The following is a 22,935-nucleotide window of genomic DNA, read 5'->3' on the forward strand; positions in this document are numbered from 1 at the left end:
AAGCTTCATTTTTTCGTCTCTGAACATAGAGCTGATGTGACTTGCCAAAAAGCTCCAGTTTTGACTCATCTGTCCAAAGGACACTCTCCCAGAAGGATTGTGGCTTGTCAATATGCATTTTAGCAAATTCCAGTCTGGCTTTTTTATGTTTTTCTTTCAAAAGTGGAGTCCTCCTGGGTCTTCTTCCATGGAGCCCACTTTCGCTCAAAAAGCAACGGATGGTGCGATCAGAAACTGACGTACCTTCACCTTGGAGTTCAGCTTGTATCTCTTTGGCAGTTATCCTTGGTTCTTTTTCTACCATTCGCACTATCCTTCTGTTCAATCTGGGGTCGATTTTCCTCTTGCGGCCGCGCCCAGGGAGGCTGGCTACAGTTCCATGGACCTTAAACTTCTTGATAATAATTGCAACTGTTGTCAAAGGAACATCAAGCTGCTTGGAGATGGTCTTGTAGCCTTTACCTTTACCATGCTTGTCTTTTATTTTCTTTCTGCTCTCCTCAGACAACTCTCTCCTTTGCTTTTCTCTGGTCCATGTTCAGTGTGGTGCACACAATGATACCAAACAGCACAGTGACTACTTTCCTCCATTTAAATAGGCTGAATGACTGATTAGAGACATGTGTGATACTAATTAAAGAAACTAATTAGTTTGAACTATCACTATAATCCAATTATTTATTATCTTTTCTAAGGGGTACCAACAAATGTGTCCAGGCCATTTTAGAATATCTTTGTAGAATAAGCAATAATTCATCTCTTCTCGCAGCTCCTTTGCTTTATTCTATGACATACCAAAGGCATGCAAGTATACATGATAAAATAGCTTTTAATTTCATCACTTTTCAGGAGGAATGAAGCATTATTTCAATGAACTGTAAGGGTACCAACAAATTTGAGCACGTCTGTGTATATATATATATATATATATATATATATATACAGTGCCTTGCAAAAGTATTCAGACCCCTGACCAATTCTCTCATATTACTGAATTACAAATGGTACATTGAAATTTCATTCTGTTTGATATTTTATTTTAAAACACTGAAACTCAAAATCAGTTATTGTAAGGTGACATTGGTTTTATGTTGGGAAATATTTTTAAGAAAAATAAACTGAAATATCTTGCTTGCATAAGTATTCAACCCTTGTGCTGTGGAAGCTCCCAGTTTACACCGATGAAAGAAATTGCCCTAACGAGGACACAATTACCTTACCATTGGCTTCCACCTGTGAACCATTAAAGTTGCTGTCACATTTTCTGGATAAAAACCCCACTGTTGAAGGATCATTGGTCAGGCTGTGAATCTGAAGGAAAATGAAGACCAAAGAGCATTCTACAGAAGTTAGAGATAAAGTAATACAAATGCATAGATTAGGGAAAGGGTACAAAATAATATCCAAGTGTTTGGATATCCCAGTGAGCACGGTTGGATCAATAATCAGGTAGTGGAAGCTGCATCATACCACCCAGGCACTGCCAAGAAAAGGCCGTCCCTCAAAACTCAGCTCAAACAAGAAGGAGACTTGTGAGAGAAGCCACAGAGAGGCCAACAATCACTTTGAAGGAGCTACAGAGTTCAGTGGCTGGGAGTGGAGTAATGGTGCACCAGTCAACCATATCAAGAGCTCTGCATAACACTGGCCTGTATGGGAGGGTGGCAAGAAAGAAGCCGTTACTCAAAAAGTACCATCTGAAAGCACGTCTGGAGTTTGCCAGAAAGCATGAGAGTGACCCAGCTGCAATGTGGGAAAAGGTTTTGTGGTCAGATGAGACCAAGATAGAGCTTTTTGGCCAAAACTCAAAGCGCTATATGTGGCGCAAACCTAACACTGCCCATGCCTCAAGACACACCATCCCTACAGTGAAGTATGGTGGTAGCAGCATCATGCTGTGGGGATGCTTCTCATCAGCAGGGACTGGGCATCTTGTTAAAATTGAAGGAAGAATAGATGGAGCAAAATACAGGGAATTACTGCAAGAGAACCTGCTTCAGTCTGCTAAAAAACTGAAGCTTGGGAGGAAATTCACCTTTCAGCAGGACAATGATCCCAAGCACAAGGCCAAAGCAACATTGGAGTGGCTCAAGAACAAAAAGGTGAATGTCCTACAGTGGCCCAGTCAAAGTCCTGATCTCAATCCCATTGAGAATCTGTGGCACTATTTGAAAATTGCGGTCCACAAGCGTCGTCCAACCAACCTGAACAACCTGGAGCAAATCTGCCAAGAAGAATGGGCCAAAATCACTCCGACACTGTGTGCAAAGCTGGTACATACTTACCCCAAAAGACTTAAAGCTGTTATTGCAGCGAAAGGTGGCTCTACCAAATATTAATGTGTGGTGGTTGAATACTTATGCAAGCAAGATATTTCAGTTTGTTATTTTTCTTAAAAATATTTCCCAACATAAAACCAATGTCACCTTACAATAATTGATTTTGAGCTTCAGTGTTTTAAAATAAAATATCAAATGGAACGAAATTTCAATGTACCATTTGTAATTCAGTAATATGAGAGAATTGGTCAGGGGTCTGAATACTTTTGCAAGGCACTGATATATATATATATATAATATATATATATATATATAATATATGACACAATAATAGTGCAATCATAGTTCTTAGGCTGAGAATCCAGTAACCTGGTGCTTAGGTCAGGTTGCAAATAACCCAGAATTTCATGTAGAATTTTCTATAGTGATGCAGATACAGGGGCAATGGCCTAATTAAGCTACTTGATTGCGCTGTGTGTGGTCGCCGGTTTGCACCCAGCCTGTGCCCTGTTACTTTGGTACTGTGACCGGGTTTCATAGCTTGGCTGCAACCGATCGTTGAGGTTAAAGGGAGAAGAGTTACTGTAACGGGCAGTGGCATGTGCTGCACTGCCGCTACGGATTCTGACCCCTGTATGTGAGATGAGGTTAAAAGCCCTAACCACAAATCCAGAGGAGCACGGCTTTTTCATATACTGGTTAAGATGCCGACTTGGTCACTGGTTCAACCCCAGTGGATTTGTGATATAAACTAATGTTCATTGGGATATAATTTGAAAACGCCAAACTAATTTTTTGTGACCAGAGCCGGGTTTGAACCCAGACCGCTAGCAGTGAAAGGCAGGAGAGGCTAGTGCGGCAACTCATTTTTGAACCATTGCACTTTTTTTTTGGTCGCTATAATCGGATGTCATAACCTGTATGCTTTTCTTCCAGACCAGAAAAGCACAAACCTTGAATGGGAAAAAACGGTGGTGGCTTATTTTAAAGAGAAACTACAGGAGAATGATGCCACCAACTGGGTAAGTCTTCAACTCACCTTTTTTATGCTTTTGTAGCAGGGAGTTAAATGCAATTTAGTTCTGCAAAGGTTTCCACATAACAAACAGACCTCTGAAAGAAAGGAAAACCACACATCTCACAACTATTGTTATAACTTATATTGATGTAATACACAGAGTCCCACTAACAGAATAGCATAGCAGCCTGCCACAGAATGATCGATTCAGTCAGTGGAAGCAGCTCGTATCTGACTGTTTTATTAAAAACCAGGACTGATTTTATCCACCCTGGAGACTTCATGTACATGTGAATGTGCCATTAAATTATTGCTCAGTTATAGACTGAACCTTCACTCGGCTCACTAGAGTCCTTGAATAACCTCACCCCTAGAAGACTGAGACATGTACTGAGGTGCAAAAGATTACATGACAATGAAACCAAAGGAGGTAATGCATTTTAGTTCAACTTCCAGTACTAGGTCATCTGTTGCTTTCATATGCCTAATTAAAGCTGGTCCCCAATTCACGACACTGTTGTTTTTTCCTCCCTTGTGTTCTAGGTTCCCTCCTTGAATGATGTCCCATTGCACTACCTGAAACCCAACAGCCTGGTAAAGTTCCGCTGTATGGTGCAGGACATGTTTGATCCAGAGTTTTACATGGGAGTCTATGAAACTGTCGACCCCAATACCAAGGCAAGAGTAAGTAAACAGTTCTGTGCATTGTGTTTTGATATTTATTTTATGTAGGTCATGATGGTCTCCCTTTTCGTGATACTGGTAGCTGTAATTTGTCATTGTCGTCCTCATGCTGCAAAAGTGATTCTGTAATGTTTCCTTTGTATCTTAATTCTAAACTAAAGACAAATGTGGATTTGACAGCTGCTAATGTATTGTTCTATTTTCAAACAAATGATATAGGTGTTAACGTGTACTCCCTATTGTAAATATATAGGCTATAGGTTGACACTTCAAAATGATCCTCACAGTGTAACTGTTAAATTGATTGAATTGAAATTGAGCCACATTGCTGCTCTACACATATTATTATATGTGTAGAGCAGCATATATATTATATATATATATATAATCTGTTCATTGTGAATTCCAACCTTGAGAAACCTGAATAAGAAATTACTATTTTATAGGGGCTCCCGAGTGGCGCATCCTGTAAAGGCTGTCCGCATGGAGTGCAGGATGCGCCCTATAGCCTGAACGTCACCGGTTCAAGTCTAGGCTATTCCATTAGTTCCCAGGGGGCGGCACACAATTGGCCGAGCGCCGCCCGGGGGGGGGAAGGGCTTAGATCAGCCAGGGTGTCCACGGCTCAGTGACCCCTGTAGTCTGGCCGGGCTCCTGCGGGCTTGCCTGTAAGCTGCCCGGAGCTGCATTGTCCTCCGACGATGTAGCTCTGAGGTGGCTGCATGGTGGGTCTGCAGTGTGAAAAGAAGTGGTCGGCTGACGGCACGCGCTTCGGAGGACAGCGTGTGTTCGTCTTCGCCGCTCCTGAGTCATCACAGATTCCAATACATTGTTATATTAATGCTACTGTTCAATGATCGGTGCCACAAACGGGAAATTCACACACACACATATATTCCCTTCTGTTAACATTACATAGATATCAAGGACTTTTTTTTTTTTTTTTTAAACAAACAATTTGCGTAAAAAAGCGTACTGGTAAATTAAAGCCTTATGTAATTTATTTACACATACGCGTTCTCTGAATTAATATTGAAAAAAATAATCCTTTTAAAATCGTGTTATACATATTCACAGGGATGTAAGGGCTAAATAAATGTCAGTCGCCATCTGGAGTGTTCTGTATGGATGTTTGCTTTTTACTGCCAGCATCAGTAACTCCATCCACAGTCATTTCTGAATGTTTTCATTTCAAATGGTGAAGCATTGAACCTGTTTTTGTTATTGCATAATTATTTACATACCATTTTCATCGGTTCCGCAAAATACTTCCAAACATGGCTTTGCTTTGTTTCTTTGTTTTAGAGATGCCATTTTATTAAAAATATATAACAAACACCAGAAAAAACGCTTGTCATTCACTTTATTACACCATGGAGTTGATACCATACCACACCCATTACAGCATGAAAAACAGAGTGCACCAATGAAGCGCCAGATCGACTGAGAATAAAACCAGCCCCAATGTCAATCTTTCTGTTGCACCAATTAGAAAGGCTACGTGGAGGCAATTGCCAAACCCCTTCCTTTTTGTAATATCCTCCCATACTCTGGCTCCACAGCAGTCGGATACGCAACGGACTGACTATATATGATAATAAATTACTTTAATAATACATTAAATGTGCATTTAGTGAAATTTGTCACGTGACCGATTATACATCTAGCATATTATTCAACATTTAACACTTCTTTGTAGTTTATACATTTAAACATTTAAAATTCCCATCCCTAGTATATAGTTTGAGTGTCTGTGAAGTCATCTGTACTGTCTTCCCCTATACTGAATTATTATTTCTTTTATTATTTTATTTCTTAGCAGATGTCCTTATCCAGGGCGACTTACAATTGTTACAAGATATCACATACAATTACATTATTTTGTACACATTATTTTTACATAGAATTACCCATTTATACAGTTGGGTTTTTACTGGAGCAATCTAGGTGAAGTACCTTGCTCAAGGGTACAGCATCAGTGTCCCCCCCCCCCTGGGATTGAACCCACGACCCTCCGGTCAAGAGTCCCGAGCCCTAACCACTACTCCACACTGCTGTATGTGTATACTGTAGCTCTGATTAAAGCAACTGTATACTAACAAATTCACAATTGTTTACAGGTCTTGCATTTTGGGAAATACAGGGATATTGCTGAATGTGGGGTAAGACAGACCATTACTGGTCTTTTAATTACAGTTACAATCAGAGGCATATAAGCATTAAAAGCTTGCTAATGAAGAATGAACTTAATGCCTTTCTAAGGCTTGTGAAATGACTGGCCGGTTGCATTCCACTCGGACAACTTGCTTGGTATCCCTAGATAGATCCTGTCATCTGCTATATATGCAAACTATTTAAATAGTGTTAATTAATCTGGCTTACACATCACTATCCACTGTTTTCAGTACTTTTATTTATTGAAGGGCACTAATGCAAAAAATATAGTACTTGTTCGATTTACTGTCAGCATGGCCTAGCAGTGCGATAACCAAATAAGGCAATTATCAAATAGTGACGTATCTTTGGGAACACTGTGTTTAGCAAGTTGTCACAAATGGAGTTTCTTGCACAAGGTGGCAGCATTACTGCATTTTCAGCAGAATAGGTCTCAGCTATTGCAAGTGGAACGTCATTAAAGTTAACCAGATTCTAGGCCATTTGTGTCTTGGTTTATAGAAAATACAAAAAAGCAGGGAAGGGGGATTAAGTGATCCAACATGAGATTTTTTTTTTCTCACATAACGCTTAGATTTTTTTACTTTCAGCCCCAACAAGAGGTGGATCTGAACTCCAATCAGAGCGTCACCCTGGAAAGACAAACATTGTACTGTGTGCCAGTCCCTGGAGAGTCTGCTTGGGTGAAAGAAATATCCTTTTGATGACTGAAATGTTAAAAGGCAATGGTGTACAATTTTAGTAAAGTCAAGTTATTTAGGAATCTGGGCATATACCATATTACATTTGTGAATATATCTAAAGAATGGAGATATCACAATTGTGATTAAACTAGGATATTCTTTACCACAAGTATTAAAATCTGTTATTTGAAGGAGGTGCTTGTTTATCCATATGTACATACATACTGTGCATGCATGTATGTCACACTAAGATTTTTACAGTCCTCTAGAAAACCGCTTTTCCAGTTGTGATAATCAAGAGTATCAGAATCTGTCTATTCACCAGTGGTGATGTATGTCCCACTCACATTTCTACATGTACATACTGTGGCTGAAGTTCATGGGGATGAAGGTCATGATAGCGATGGCTCTAATTTTGTGGTGGTGATATACAGGGTGATTCATAATTTGCACAACATTGTCAGAGCATAGCGAAAACTGGAGGGTATGTGGAGGATGATATGGGCAGCAGTGTGGAGTAGTGGTTAGGGCTCTGGACTCTTGACTGGAGTGTTGTGGGTTCAATCCCCAGTGGGGGACACTGCTGTTGTACCCTTGAGCAAGGTACTTTACCTAGATTGCTCCAGTAAAAACCCAACTGTATAAATGGGTAATTGTATGTAAAAGTAATGTGATATCTGTATAATGTGAAATAATGTATAATGTGATATCTTGTAACAATTGTAAGTCGCCCTGGATAAGGGCGTCTGCTAAGAAATAAATAATAATAATAATAATAATAATAATATGCACAGGAACACACTGTTTGGCCACCAGAGGGTTTGGTCAATATGTAAGTAAAGCTGAAAACAATGCTGCACAAATTATGAGGCACACTGTATATGTTGCTGCTATGCTTGATGAACTGGACATTTGGATTTGCATTAATGATCTCTAGCATGCCAGTATTAACCTGCAAGTCCAAAGCATTTAATGGCAGATACAAAATGCCCGTCGTTACTGGCGTATGTAGAGATCTTTCTTGGTGCATGGCCTGTTTTTTAGCCCCCTCCTTAACTCTCCTGCGCACACCCATGCCCGTGCCAGCCAAGCTCGCGTCAGTCCTTCCACGTCGTACATGCCATGTCGACACAAGCGAAGCTTTGAGGAGGATGAAGACATGGACATGCAGCCACACAAACAGAAAGAGCAGCTGCCAGGTATTGCTTGTGAATCTGTTGTAAATGCTGCGTTTCCATATGTGCAGCTGGGGCAATCTGACTTCAAGATTTTACGTAAACCCCTTTATCCACGGCTTATTTGCTTTTATAATTATTTCTTCAAGAAAATTAGACATCCTAGATTTTGTTATCAATGAAAGACATTGCATAGTGAACAGTGCATTACACAATTTTTTGAGATTTGGTTTAAATTAACACAATTTAAATGTGATAAAATTGTATAAATAAGTCTTGTTTGAGGAACTCCTTTTTTTACAAGGTTTGATAAACCGTGTAGACAAAATGTGTCTGCGATCTTCGCATTGACCTCTGCTCCAGTAGGCTGCCATATTGCGGGCATTTCCTCATGATAGAAACAGCCTTTGACACTTACGGCCCTACTCACAGAGATTAAATGGGCTCTCATTGGGCCGTTTAAGATCTGTTATGAGGTGCCAGGCGTTTGAACAATCAGACCCCTGGTGAATGTGAATGGAATGTACCTAGCGCAGCATAAATAGGTTACACCGGAGTCTGTAGGTTTGTTAGTGTAGTTTTTAAATGATATGCTTAATTTAGGGTAGTTCTGAAACCAGGACTAGGTGTTAGTTTGATACCTTGTATATAGGTGTTGAAAATGTTTGTCTACTTCACCTGTTGTTTGCTGGTCTGGTTTTATCTGTCAACCCCCTGCCAGCCGGGTCATCTGTGTGCTCTACTGCTCAAGCCAGCGGAGAGTCGAAGAGACTGGAGAGGACGGCCCCTTCAGGACAGCAGCGGCCTTCCCCGCTCGACCTCAACTTCCCCCTGCCCGGAGAGAAGGGACCTGCCTGCCTCGTCAAGGTAACCAGCAACACCATTTCAACAACAATGCACAACCCAGTACAATGCCCCACACAGGAGTACCTCGCTGACCTGCTTTGTGGCAATGGGTCTGTCCTAATATATAGAAGTTTGATCAGCAAAGTTGGGCTTTGGAATGGTCCCATAGCAGTGTACTAGAGAGAGGAAACTCTTTTGTATGATATATAACAGGTGGCGTATATGAAAAATGTATTCTGTTTAAACCTAAATTAGACAGCTGAATTCTGAACGTCAAGCTCAGCACTCAGCATAATTTTAAACGGTGATTCACCCATTCTGACATTTTATTAGAGTGAATGCAAGGATAGGTTCCAAATTAAGATCCAGTAGTTTTTCAATGTTGCATTGAGTACAGAAAAGTTATTCAGCATTAGATCATGCTGAACAAAAGGATGTCAGATAGACTCAACAAAGACCAAGAATGTAAATATAATGTGATGTTTGTGTTGAACGAGGTTTAATGTCCTGTGTCTTATTTATTCAATAGTATAGTTTGTACATAATTTTGAACTTCAAATCAGGCATCACTACATTTTGTATCGGCATAGAGTACATGCAAATTAATTAGAGATGATGGACCTTAAAATACAGACAATGTTTATAGCAGTTGCTTGAGCTTTACCAACAGCAGAAACACCTAAACTTGTGAAACATGTGTTAATTGCAAGCTTAATCCACTAGTGGGCAGCAGAGACAGGTTTTGAGTGAGAGGTGTGATTCGATTCAAGGCAAGGCACAGGTTGGATAGATATTTGCCAGTGTTTATAAATAATTCAGTTGTAGGAAATGCCTGTACTGTTATCTTTGTCCATTGTGCAAAACATTCAAGTTGCTAAGAATTTATAATTGTGTTGCTGTGCCTGGTGGATATCTCTCATTTGTAATTGTTTTTATTGATGACTTTCTTGGGGTAAAACAGTTTAAAGATGAACAGTAATGCAGGGTTACACGACAAGTTTTTCAACAGTGGTTACATAGTGTCAGTGTAAGTGGCTTATGTATGTGTAAAACAGTTGTACCAGGATAAACCTCTAAATAACCAGGTACGTTTCTGTTTATAAGGATAAGGATTTTGACAGATAAGTGCAGTGAACATTCTGCATCAGTAGTAAAATGTATAATATTCAGAGTACCACTGTACTTGTCAGACTGATTGGACAATAAAACATCTATCTATAAGCAAAGGTCCCCACATTGGGTTGAGTTTATCTTTCCCAATACTTCTAATAATAATAAAGGCAATTGCCAAAAAGTGATTTAAGCAACAAGGATTTGCAGTAATGCTGAAACAAGTACATTTGTTTCTTATGGATGCCATTGATAGCCACAGGCGTGGAGGACTTACTGAGCTACAGCTCACAGACCTGAGAGCAGCAGTGGATTTCTCTGAACCACCAGGTGTTTTCTAATGCTAGGCTCTCTGGAGATACCGTTATGCCTTGTTTACTGTCTAAATGAAATAATTTCCAGGTACTTTAAAACCCTTTGAGCTGTGTGTCTTTCTTACTACCCCTCTCCTGCTCCCTTACAGGTCTATGAGAACTGGGACTGCTTCAAAGTCAATGACATCCTGGAGGTCTATGGGATCCTGTCTGTGGATCCAGCGCTAAGTGTAATGAACGAAGAGAGGTCAGTCGTCACTTTGCACACATCTCGTAACGTTCTCAATACTTACTGTTGCTGATTTTGTATAGTTTTCGTGTGACTTACTTTTATATAACTGTTTATAGTAATAATAATTTATAGACAAGTTATCTTTTTGCAAAGTTAGTTACAGAGAAGACAATAGCTGTGGCCAAAAGTTTTGCATCCCCCTCGAATTTTAGGATTGAGACATAATTTAAACAAAAAATCTATATGAACATAATTTAGATCATTTATTTAACATCATGTAATCAAAGAAACTACAAAATGGTATTGCAGAAGTCTGTCGGAAGCCATAATAGTAGTACAGTATTTCATGTTAGATTTTGAAATGTCAAATTTTTTAATTTGTCAGATTTTTGTTAAGTATATGGAAAACTACAAAGCGGTATGTAATTCAGTATGTTAACGTAACATTATTCAGTAGGTTTCCTACGACTTTTGAAGCAAACTTAGTTAATTCTATAGCGTGATGGAAAACTTTTGGCCATAGCTGTACAGTACTAGCGAGAGCTTGCTTTGCAGACACTGGTGCTGTGGAAAGCTGTAACCGTGCTTGCTCTCTGTCTCCTCCAGGGATGGGAGCTTCTCGCTGGTGGACCCGATGACCTGTGTGGACACAACTGAGGAGCAGAGGGTACACAGCCCCCCTGCATCGCTGGTGCCGCGGCTCCACGCCCTGCTGGCACACAAACTGGACCACACAAACCCGCTGCTGCCAGTCAGCCTGCAGGGAGGGGAGGAAGCCAAGAACTGTGAGTACATACAGCCTTCTCTTGGAAGGATGATGCAGTATGGACACCTGTCTGAAATGTTATTAATGATTATTTGCAGAGAGCAAGAGAGTGCCACTACACTACTTGGCTGTTGCCAGGGGAAAATTATTTTCTTTTCAAACCTGTTTTAGCTTTTAAATGCTTGTACATTTCACAAACTTGCTTTTTTAAAGTGTATGGGTTTTTTTCATTTTTTTTATTTATTTTTAAATTAATAACACACAAGCAAAACACTAAGATGAAAGTCTTAAAACTGTCGAGATGCTGTTTTGGTCAGTTTTCTGTTTGAGTCAGCTGCAACTAACACACTACCACACTGAAACTAACAAAGATCTATATAATTATAACTGTATAGAAAGTTAATATCAGTGTACTATACTTAACACTTACAACGAATGCTTTCTCAGCTATACCAGTGCTGTATTTACAACTCTGGCTAGCAACAGAGCCTCTTGGGTCTCTGTATTTGTCCCTTGTTTTATGTTGTGTCTTCAAGAAATAGACATGCCTGATAATTTAATTAACCAGTGACTCAAAACCATTTAATTGACGGTGCATTATTGAATCAAGGACTTTGTGATCCGAATGAAGGAGTACAAATGTGATCATCACATTGATAAGCTTTACTGTCTTCACTACACTACTAAGTATTTGGGCAAATGAATACATGCAGACAGCTGGTGGAGGTGGGTCATTCTTTACCAGTATTAACCTTGGTATGCCAACCTGAATAGACAAGTTTCAATGAAGAGGATTTCGAGCCATCTTGTAAATGTAGTGGCACCCCAAAATGTTAATATTCTAAATTAGGTGATGCATAGAATAACTATCCACATACAGTATGGCTGTACAAATGATCAACTTTTCAGAACTGTATCACCTTCACCTTTTCTGTTCTCTCCTGGTAGTTGTATGATTATTCACAAGAACAACAATGCTTATATTTTGCACCATTCAAAGTTTGTGAATCCCTATAAATGGTAAACTATGTTGCAAACTGTAAGTCTCTTCAGAAAAGAGATTGTATACTTCGGAAAAATGAATGGTGTGCTAAAAACAGACAGTCGCCTTTACACTTGGGTAGCAATTATTTCCTCAAATTGAATTAGGGTAAAATAGGCTGTAGTTACAAAGTTGTGTAAATCTCTGATGGTCAAGCATGGAGACCTCTTGATTGATTGAACGCAATAGGAAGACTTGTTCAGCATTCCAGATAGTCTGGGAGCTCGCCACTGCCTGTCTCAATCCTTGCTCATGAATTGTGTAGCCTTGATTTACTGAAAAATGATTGCTGATATTCGTGCCACTACAAGTTATCTGAAGTTAAAAGGGGTGTTAAGTGGCATGTAAAATATTTGAAATCATCCCAGTCCCTCCCTTTTATTGTGGGAGAAAACAGTTGTGTGGGTTTATTTTATAAAGCAGAGAGAAAAAAAAGAGAGTGTTAAGCAATGTAATAAAAAATACATTGGAAAATGACTTAATCAGCCCTCTGTGGGAGAGAACAGTTTTAACCCTTTGCAGTCCATTTATTAAGTGCGCGTCAGGCGCGTCAGGTCCAATTTATTTTCACACGCGCAATTAATTTTAGACGCGCTGTTGAAAAGTATTTTTTTTCCACAGTCAAACGGGTTTAACCCTTTGCGGTCCATTTATTAATTGCGCGTCAGGCACGCCAAGTCTAATTAATTTTCACACGCGCAGTTAATTTTAGACGCGCTGTTTAAAAGTATTTTTTTTCACAGTCAAACGGGTTTAAATGGCCCTGCATATCAACAAAGCACTCACTAGGCATCTCCAGCCCCGCCCCACCCTTTCGTTCGCTATCGCTTTCACATATGCTAAGAAATAAATAATAATAATAATAGTCATACATACCGATCAATCATCCCCTGATCACTCGTTTTATCACCAAACTCCTCAATAATGCAATCCAAGTCATTATTTTATTACTATAACATCTCAAGAAAGCTCTGCAAATGTCCGTGATAGTCTCTGTGCGCTGATACAGTAACATCCAGCTTGTTTCCTTATGACCACCCATATGGAATGCCAATGGCAAGTATGACTAATCATGAGATACGCCTTTTGTTTTGTTTTTTTTATCGGCTTGTCTCGGCTCCTGTCGCTCCAACTCGGCCATTGAATGGTTTTCTCGGCTTTTTCCGGAGAAAAAACAACTAGATACCCGTTTTTTGCGTTTTTTTGATGACGTCGGACATTGTCCGACAATAGACCGGATAGGAATAATTGCAATGTCGGACCAGGTCCGACAATGGACCGCAAAGGGTTAATGTGAAAATGGGTGATTGAAATGTAACCTGCTTCTCTGTTGTGTTGTCTGTCAGATGCTGCCAGTTTTGCGAGCGAGCTACCAGCGGTGCGCGCAGAGCTGCTGGGATTCCTGACCCACGTGCTGCTCGGAGACAGCCTGGCCGCAGAGTATCTCATCCTGCATCTCATCTCCACTGTGTGAGTAAATCTGACCAGGAATATCGCATCGCCTGACCTTTCACAGCCAGTCACAGCTCATAAGCCGCATTGCCTAAAAAATAGTGAACTGGGGCTAGGTTGGGCAGTGGGTAAATGTCTTGCTTTCACACAAGACGAAAGTCGGGGATCCTGTCCACATGTTTGATCTTTTTGCTCTGTGGGTTGTGTTGCAGGTATGCAAGACGAGATGTCATGCCGTTGGGCAAGTTCACATTGAATCTGAGCGGCTGCCCTCACAACAGCAATTACACAGAGCATGTTTACCACATTATCCAACAACTGGTCCCTTCTGTAAGTGCTAGTTACGGGGGAGGGCATTCTATCTATCTACCTATCTAGCTATCTAGCTATCTATCTATCTATCTATGTATCAGCAAGATTATAATTTCAAAAGTGCTAGCTAAGCAAAGTAGACTTAAGCAAACTTGCAGTGTAAAGCATAAAACAACTCTAGAAATGATATCCACAATTAACCCAGTTGTATCAATATTCTGTTATTATAGGGGCCACAAAATACTGTGTAAGTAACAAAGACGTAACTGCAGGTATAGAATTCTTTCTGGGCTGTACAATGGGGTTCTGTTCTACCTTAGTCCAGCAGGGGGAGCAGTTCAGTAAAGGGTTTGGGAAATTAATTGATACATCCATTATGAAGAAGCAGCAAGTCCTAAACAAATTCTAGGAGGATTTTTTTAATGGAAGTATTTCATCCATACCATAAAACACTAAATCATAAATTCTGAAGTAAAATGTAAATAAAATAGAGGAACATTTTGACTAGTGCCGCCTTCGGTGTTGTGAGTCAAGCAGTTTTCCATTAAGGAAAGGTTGTTCCCAACTGTTGCGGTCATATTTCCTGCACTCTGATTGATTTAATTTCTTATCCTAATACATTCTTAATCCCAAAGAGCAGTTCATAGGACAACATCTTTGTGCGAGACAGTTAACAGCCATGTAACGAAAAAAATAAACAAAGCTGATTGGCTTCTAATCCATGGCCAATTCAGTCTTACAAAAAACTATGTCTAAAAATCTGGGTCACTCAAGGTCAAGTGAACCTACAGCCATTGCTCCTCCCTGAACATTAACTGTCTTGTCATTTCCCAGATGAAGAAATAAGGTCAAAGTCCATCAAAATTGGCATTTTTAGGTCGTCATTCACCTGTCTGTCACACTCCACATGGTCAACATAACTGCCTTGATTTTGCACTAATCTTTTTTCACACACTCGTAGCCTCTGATAGATATGTTGGATTGCAATTGGCTTAATCCTTGCATTTATACAAATATTTTAACCAGTTTATGGGGACCGTGTGTATGTGTGCACTGGTTCCCACCTTCACACAGAGTTACACAGCTGTTCTTTAGCACTGGCACAACTACTACCATGTTATTTATATTATTTATTTCTTAGCAGATGCCCTTATCCAGGGCGACTTACAATTGTTACAAGATATCACATTATTTTTACATAAAATTACCCATTTATACAGTTGGTTTTTACTGGAGCAATCTAGGTAAAGTACCTTGTTCAAGGGTACAGCAGCAGTGTCCCCACCTGGGATTGAAGCCACGACCCTCCAGTCAAGAGTCCAGAGCCCTAAACACTAATCCACATGCTGGTATATATATGTGAACATGTCCAGGGGTGAATATACCCTATATCTAATTCACTGCTGCCCCAGTGTGGAGTAGTAATGCATGTCCTCATCATCATCTACCACAAAAACTCCTCCCCAGAATGTGATCCATATGTGCCAGAATTACCCAGGTGTAACAATACAAAATAAGTTTAGGGATCCAAGTCAGTTATGATCGGTTAGTTAGTAGTTTTTTTTTTGTTGTTTTTGTTTTTTTTCAACTCCTTTCAGCTGTTTTTGACGTTCAGTCGGTTTTCACTAAAACCGAAATGAAAGCTTTAAACCGAAAAACCAAACTGCTTTTGTGCAGCCAAGAGAACATAACATTACACACAGGTTTTTTATTTTTTTACTGTGACAAATATGCTGAATACAGCGTTATTGTATCACTGATACCAATGTATTACACAATTAGACACAATGTAGAAAATAATGTATTAAGAACATTATTACACTTATTTATTATTTTCCTGGTGCCCCCATTGTCACTGTGGTCAGTTGAATGAAGTGGCAAATCACATCTGAGAACTGCAACTCCTGATTTTTGATATTGAGATTAATCAACATGTTGGCTGCAAAGCTACTGAGATGTTTGGCAGCATTTTAAAATAGTTTCTGATGAGGACACACTTCCAATTTAAAATGTTAGCTAGATTTATGTCAGCAAAAAATGAAAGCTAGAACTCGGGCCCACTGCCAGCCTCCCAAATAACAACCACAAAACTCTTGTTTAGTATGCTGGTTTATTATAGCCCGATATTATAATGCGTGTGTACTCTGTGGATAAGGCACTTACACTTGAATTCAATCAATATGCTGATAGAATGCAGCAACAAAGTAATCAGATAAACTAAACTAATTTCAGTACATGCACAGTATCAGTAAATTAAGCTACCTTAATAAAAAAAATAAACTGACAGGAGCATCTGATTTAAAGCAATTTACAGATATTTGGTTATTTTATTCTCTCATCAGTCGTACAGGCTGTGTATGACTCTTCACAACATGAACAGCCTGAGGTTCATTCCCAAGAAGGATTACGCGGCCAACAGGCTGGTGAGTGGTGTGCTGCAGCTGGGCAGAAACACCTCCCTCTTTGTGGATGAGACGGTGCTGGAGCAGGGTCAACTAGACACCACAGGTCAGTGTTGCATAGACGTACAGCAGGGAATAGACACAGTGCAACACAAGAACAACATACAGGGGAATAGGTACAACACAAGAACAAGATACAGGGGAATAGACACAGCACAAGAACAAGATACAGGGGAATAGGCACAGCACAAGAACAAGATACAGGGGAATAGACACAGCACAAGAACAAGATACAGGGGAATAGACACAAGAACAAGATACAGGGGAATAGACACAGCACAAGAACAAGATACAGGGGAATAGACACAGCACAAGAACAAGATACAGGGGAATAGACACAAGAACAAGATACAGGGGAATAGACACAGCACAACACAAGAACAAGATACAGGGGAATAGGTACAACACAAGAACAAGATACAGGGGAATAGACACAGCACAAGAACAAGATACAGGGGAATAGACACAGCACAAGAACAAGATACAGGGGAATAGACACAGCACAAGAACAAGATACAGGGGAATAGGCACAGCACAAGAACAAGATACAGGGGAATAGACACAAGAACAAGATACAGGGGAATAGACACAGCACAAGAACAAGATACAGGGGAATAGACACAGCACAAGAACAAGATACAGGGGAATAGGCACAGCACAAGAACAAGATACAGGGGAATAGACACAAGAACAAGATACAGGGGAATAGACACAGCACAAGAACAAGATACAGGGGAATAGACACAGCACAAGAACAAGATACAGGGGAATAGGCACAGCACAAGAACAAGATACAGGGGAATAGGCACAATACAAGAACAAGATACAGGGGAATAGGTACAACACAAGAACAAGATACAGGGGAATAGGTACAACACAAGAACAAGATACAGGGGAATAGGTACAACACAAGAACAAGATACAGGGGAATAGGTACAACACAAGAACAAGATACAGGGGAATAGACACAGCACAACAAAAGAACATGATGCAGGGGAATAGACACAGTGCAACACAAGAACAACATACAGGGGAATAGGTACAACACAAGAACAAGATACAGGGGAATAGACACAGCACAAGAACAAGATACAGGGGAATAGGCACAGCACAAGAACAAGATACAGGGGAATAGACCCAGCACAAGAACAAGATACAGGGGAATAGACACAGCACAAGAACAAGATACAGGGGAATAGACACAGCACAAGAACAAGATACAGGGGAATAGACACAGCACAAGAACAAGATACAGGGGAATAGACACAACACAAGAACAAGATACAGGGGAATAGGTACAACACAAGAACAAGATACAGGGGAATAGACACAGCACAAGAACAAGATACAGGGGAATAGACACAGCACAAGAACAAGATACAGGGGAATAGACACAGCACAAGAACAAGATACAGGGGAATAGACACAGCACAACACAAGAACAAGATACGGGAATAGGCACAGCACAACACAACAAAAGAACAAGATACAGGGGAATAGACACAGCACAACACAAGATCAGCATACAGGGCAATACACAGCACAACACAAGAACAACATACAGGGGAATAGACACAGCACAATTCCAACCACTTGAATAGCAAGATAAAAGGGGGTAGACTTTTGTTCTGTTATTCTGCAACGTGACAGTAATGTAGCCTGACAATAATGCTGAGTCAAAGTAGACTCTCAGAAATATGAGCAAGGAAAAAAAAGATACAAAGAACCGTCACAGCACACACAGTGGTAAATGTAAAACACTAGAATGATATCTGACACATCTACTTGTGTGTGTAGGGGTGCAATTCACAAAATATAGGGGGAGGGGGGGAGAGGCAAGAGGGATTTAATATGTTTATAAAACCTTATGATTGGTTTCACATACCCTGATTTAGCTCTAATCTTGCTAATCCGGGTCTGTGAAATCAGCCATAAATGATCTAGATAAAGATAACTTATCACTGCGAGTTAGACCAGAAGGCACAAGTAGAATCTGAGTAGGAGCAAGTTTAGAGCTGGAAGGAAGCAGTTTTTTTAAAAGAAAAAAATAAATAAAATAAACTAAGAGCATTTAAAAACAGTTTTTGCATTAGATCCCATTAGAGAGGGATGAACGATTTGCTAGCAATGACCAGCCTTGATGGACAGTTATTATGTCTCCTCCAGAGCTGGCCCAAACTATACCAAAGATGGACTTGTACCAGTGACTAGCTTTGAGTGTCCTAACAGTGCTGCACCGTGCAGTCTCTCACTCAGCAATAATATTGCAATGCCCCTCCACCTCCCCCGTTCTGTATTTCCTGTAGGTGTACAGAATATCACAGCGCTGGGGAACCTGATAACCTGGCAGAAAGTGGATTACGACTTCAACTACCACCGGATGGAATTCCCCTGCAATATTAATGTGCTCATCACATCGGAGGGGAGATCGCTTTTACCGGTATGGACAAAGAAGAGAAGAGCTCTTCCATACACAAAATTGATTCCATTAATGGAAGGGGTTAGGAGGCGCGCGACTAGATTTCAGGCAGATTGATTTCTCCTGTTCTGAATGACCTTTGTGTAACTTGATGGCTGTAGGAATGAAACCTTGCACTCGCATAGTGTATTTTTTTATTTTTTTGTTCTTATAACTCATGTCTTTGTGGGACTGCTGGGGATTAATCTTATATCTGCCAAACCAGCATCAGAGTCCAATCTGATTGTAGTGGCAACTAAAAGGGAAAAGTAAGAGGGTCACAAGATATTTTGGTTTTTTATAAAGTATCTATATATGAATTAACAAGTGTGGTTGCTACATATCAGAAGTACCCAAGCCTACAGCTATGGCAAAGTTTTGCATCACCTAGAATTTTAGGATTGAGACATAATAAAAACTATGATAAATAAAAACTATATGAACATAATTTAGATTTTTTATTTAACATGTAATCAAATAAGCTACAAAATTATAGCGCAAGTCTACTGGAAGCCAATAGTACTACAGTATTTCATAGTTTTTTGTTAAGTATATGGAGAACTACAAAGCGGTATGTAATTCAATATGTTAAAGGACCCTCCAGGTCTTTTGAAAAGGTTTGTCTACTTAGTTTCTTAGAGTTTTACCTTAGAATTCTGGTTGAACCTTTTGAAGTTATGGATTCTCTCTCTCTCTCTCTCTCTCTCTCTCTCTCTCTCTCTCTTTCTCTTTCTCTCTCTCTCTCTCTCTCTCTCTCTCTCTCTCTCTCTCTCTCTCTCTCTCTCTCTCTCTCTCTCTCTCTCTCTCTCTCTCCTCAGTCAGACTTCCAGGTTCCTCTCCAGCCCCAGACTGTGCCCCCCAACACAGATGAGTATCTGACCAACCTGCAGGCAGCACTGCCCCCTTCTCTACTCAACAAGTTCCGTGTCTACCTCACCTTACTCAAGACCATGGATTACCACATCTCTGATGAAGTAACAAAGGTGAGAGGCCCATCTTCCATTGTGGGGTGGGGGGGTGTGATGGGTGAAGCAGCACTGATGGCAGAACTTTTTCAGTCCAGGATAGACCCTTGAGATGGAACATCTTGTTTCCAAGGTGTCCCAGACGACTACAGGCAGGTTACGATTCACATTCACTCATTCAGACAATAAACACTATGTTAGATTCATACACCATGAGTTGATGAAGTTTTTCTCAAGTGTTGCAATAACAGATCCTTACACACAGGGAGAGTCACAGTTGTCCTTATTTCAGCAGGAGGCGTATTCCAGCATAATTGAGCAAAATAAGCTTCGTAAGAGATGGAATGGGTTGTTGAACATAAGAACATAACATTGTAACAGATTGTTCAGAGGCAAGCATTTGATTTGTGTATGCACTTAACCCTTAGCGGTCCATTTATTCAGCGCGACTCAGGCGCGTCAGGTCCAATTTATTTTCATAAGCGCAGTTTATTTTAGACATGCTGTTTAAAAGTATTTTTTTTCGCAGTAAAACAGGTTTAAAATGCACTGCATATCATCAGGACACTCAGTACTGCATCTCCAGCCTCGCCCCACCCCTCGTTCGCTGTATTTTTCACATACCTCTTCATAGTAGTGCATACCGATAAATCATCTCCTGATCACTCGTTTTATCACCAATCTCCAATAATGTGATCCAAGTCATTATTTTATTACTATAACATCTAAAAAAAGCTGTGCAAATGTTTGTGGTATTCTTTTGAGCACTGGATGCAGAAGCAGCTATCTTGTTTGTTTATGTCCGTGTTATCTATGTGGTGTCCGGGCTATCAGTATTCATGAGAGACAGGGTCAGACATTGGACCGGAAAGGGAAAATTGCAATGACGGACCAGGTCCGACATAGGACCGCAAAGGGTTAAAGATAATTTGACACCAATGAAAGTTTCTACTTGAATTTAGACAAAGCAAATCCAGTTTCTCATACATAACACGGTGATGCGTCATGGAGTAACACTGCAGTACAAAGTCTGTTTTTTTAAAAAAAAAAAAGCAGTTGCAGTAGCAAACTAATAAACATCTCCCCGACCCGAATACCTGCAGCCAATGTTTTCAGTTTCAGTTTTTATTTCATTTTTGTTTCTATTTTTAGTTTTTCATTTAAAATGATTTAGTTTGTTTCAGTTAACTAAATTCATAGATATATTTCAGGTTTCAGTATCTTTTCATTCAGACTTTTTTACGTTCATGCCGAGTTGCTGCACAGTGCATACAACAAAAAAAAGAATCGCTTAAAATTCCAGCTCTTTTTTGACTGCAAATACATCCATCCATGTGATTTAGGCAACAATGCCAGTTATTGTAAGTGAACTTCAAAAAAACCCTGGTTTTCTGCTTTACCGTCAAATCCCCACAAACTAATGTGCTCCACATATGCCTGAGAGGTAGGTGCTATATACAGGTCTTGGCCACACATGTACCATCTTCCTTAATTATTTTGCACATGCTTTTGTCGCTTTTAATTGAAGACTCAAAATGCTTCCAGAGTGAGCATTCCCTTCATCACCTGCTTGTTAATTTTGCAGATGTTTTTTATTGCACATAACCGGGTACTGCAGCGCGAAATCATACCACGACCCATTATCACTATGGGGGAGGGACTCTGCTGTGAGTCACATGTTCGATCAAGGCTCATGTTTAATAAGTGCCACAGAGCAGGAAGTCATTGCAGCTTGGCTGTGCTATTTATATTGCGTTTTCATGCAACGTTATTTATACAACTCAGAATATTCCTTTTTCATGTTTTATTTTTTCGTTTGAGTTTTTTAAACATTTTCCAGTTTTCTATTACTACTTCGTTATGGAAAATGCTTATTTTTTCGTTTTTGCCAGTTTTCCTTCACTGAAAAAACACTGCCTGCAGCAAGACTTGTTGTATAATCTTGTAGCTAAACTTAACAAGAATGAGATCGGTATAAGGCACCAAGTTTAAAATTAAGTATATCTGTGGTCAGTGAACCTTAAAGTTCAATCTAACCATATGGCAGGTATTTAAATGTATCAGTAATAATGATGCACAATAACAACATCTCAAGCTTGCCAGTGTTGATTAGGTTTAACAGATGCAGTTTTACAATCCACAGCCAGTACTTAACATAAGCAATGGAAATGTAGGTGGCTCTGACCTACTATTCCACACTGGCTTGTTTAGCCCTGGCAACAAGTAATGGAAATGCAGGTGCGCAATGTCATGGGCAGAGCGTCCCTGTGAAGCGTTTCATCAGTAAGCAGTGGTTTTAGAACAGGTGTCATTAATTAGTGTTGTCTTTTCCATTATTGAGCAATAACAGAAGAGCTGGCCTCTAGAAAACAATGGGAGAGCAGTGTCAGATTGTTGTGTAATTGCCGCTTTTAATTGTTTCAGGTTTTATCTTTTTTTATTCGGTTTGGGGATGTTTTTATGTATTTATTTATTTGTTTATTTAATTACCAAAATCGGTTATTATTGGGGATAAAAAATAAACCACTCAAATACACTAAATGTAGGTTTCTAACAGTCGTTATTACACACATCTATCATACAGAATTATAAATGGTTAACTCACTGTGTAAAAGTGCAGATGTCTGCCTAGTAGTATTGAGGAAAGAAAACCCAGGTCCCATTGTAAGATGAACTACTGTAAACATATCCCATGCAGGTACACTATGTATAGTTGTGTAACTCTCAGGAATTACAACTCTGCAGTACTTGCCTACGATTTCTGTCTTTCCTTTTATGATTTCTTCACCCAAATCTTCATTTTCCTTTACATACTGCTAACTGTTTTTTGTTTCATGCCCCATTGTACAGTAGCTGCACAAAACACAAGTTTTAGGTTTTTGAACAGACATTAAGCACGCCTGTGTTCCAGTCATGCACAGACGTACACGATTGAACTGTTGCAATGCCTTTCCATGCTGCT

At 39.8% G+C, this 22,935-nt stretch overlaps 1 protein-coding gene across 2 annotated transcripts in view; it reads left to right on the forward strand.

Annotated features, from left to right (window-relative positions):
* The window catches only part of mcmbp (minichromosome maintenance complex binding protein), a 33,542-nt gene that overhangs the window by 7,941 nt on the left and 2,666 nt on the right, over positions 1–22,935 (forward strand). Inside the window, exons 2-14 of one of the 2 annotated variants that reach the window (XM_034029770.3) lie at positions 3,216–3,301; positions 3,841–3,981; positions 6,102–6,143; positions 6,747–6,848; positions 7,909–8,038; positions 8,736–8,881; positions 10,434–10,531; positions 11,123–11,301; positions 13,671–13,794; positions 13,989–14,106; positions 16,431–16,596; positions 18,857–18,990; positions 19,827–19,991. In XM_034029770.3, coding sequence (XP_033885661.3) covers positions 3,216–3,301; positions 3,841–3,981; positions 6,102–6,143; positions 6,747–6,848; positions 7,909–8,038; positions 8,736–8,881; positions 10,434–10,531; positions 11,123–11,301; positions 13,671–13,794; positions 13,989–14,106; positions 16,431–16,596; positions 18,857–18,990; positions 19,827–19,991 — 1,631 coding nt within the window. The remainder of the gene's footprint in view (positions 1–3,215; positions 3,302–3,840; positions 3,982–6,101; positions 6,144–6,746; positions 6,849–7,908; positions 8,039–8,735; positions 8,882–10,433; positions 10,532–11,122; positions 11,302–13,670; positions 13,795–13,988; positions 14,107–16,430; positions 16,597–18,856; positions 18,991–19,826; positions 19,992–22,935) is intronic. The other variant, XM_059035703.1, reaches the window with a different exon arrangement.

Source organism: Acipenser ruthenus, chromosome 13 (assembly GCF_902713425.1).
Source record: "Acipenser ruthenus chromosome 13, fAciRut3.2 maternal haplotype, whole genome shotgun sequence".
In the NCBI taxonomy this organism is placed as follows: domain Eukaryota; kingdom Metazoa; phylum Chordata; class Actinopteri; order Acipenseriformes; family Acipenseridae; genus Acipenser; species Acipenser ruthenus.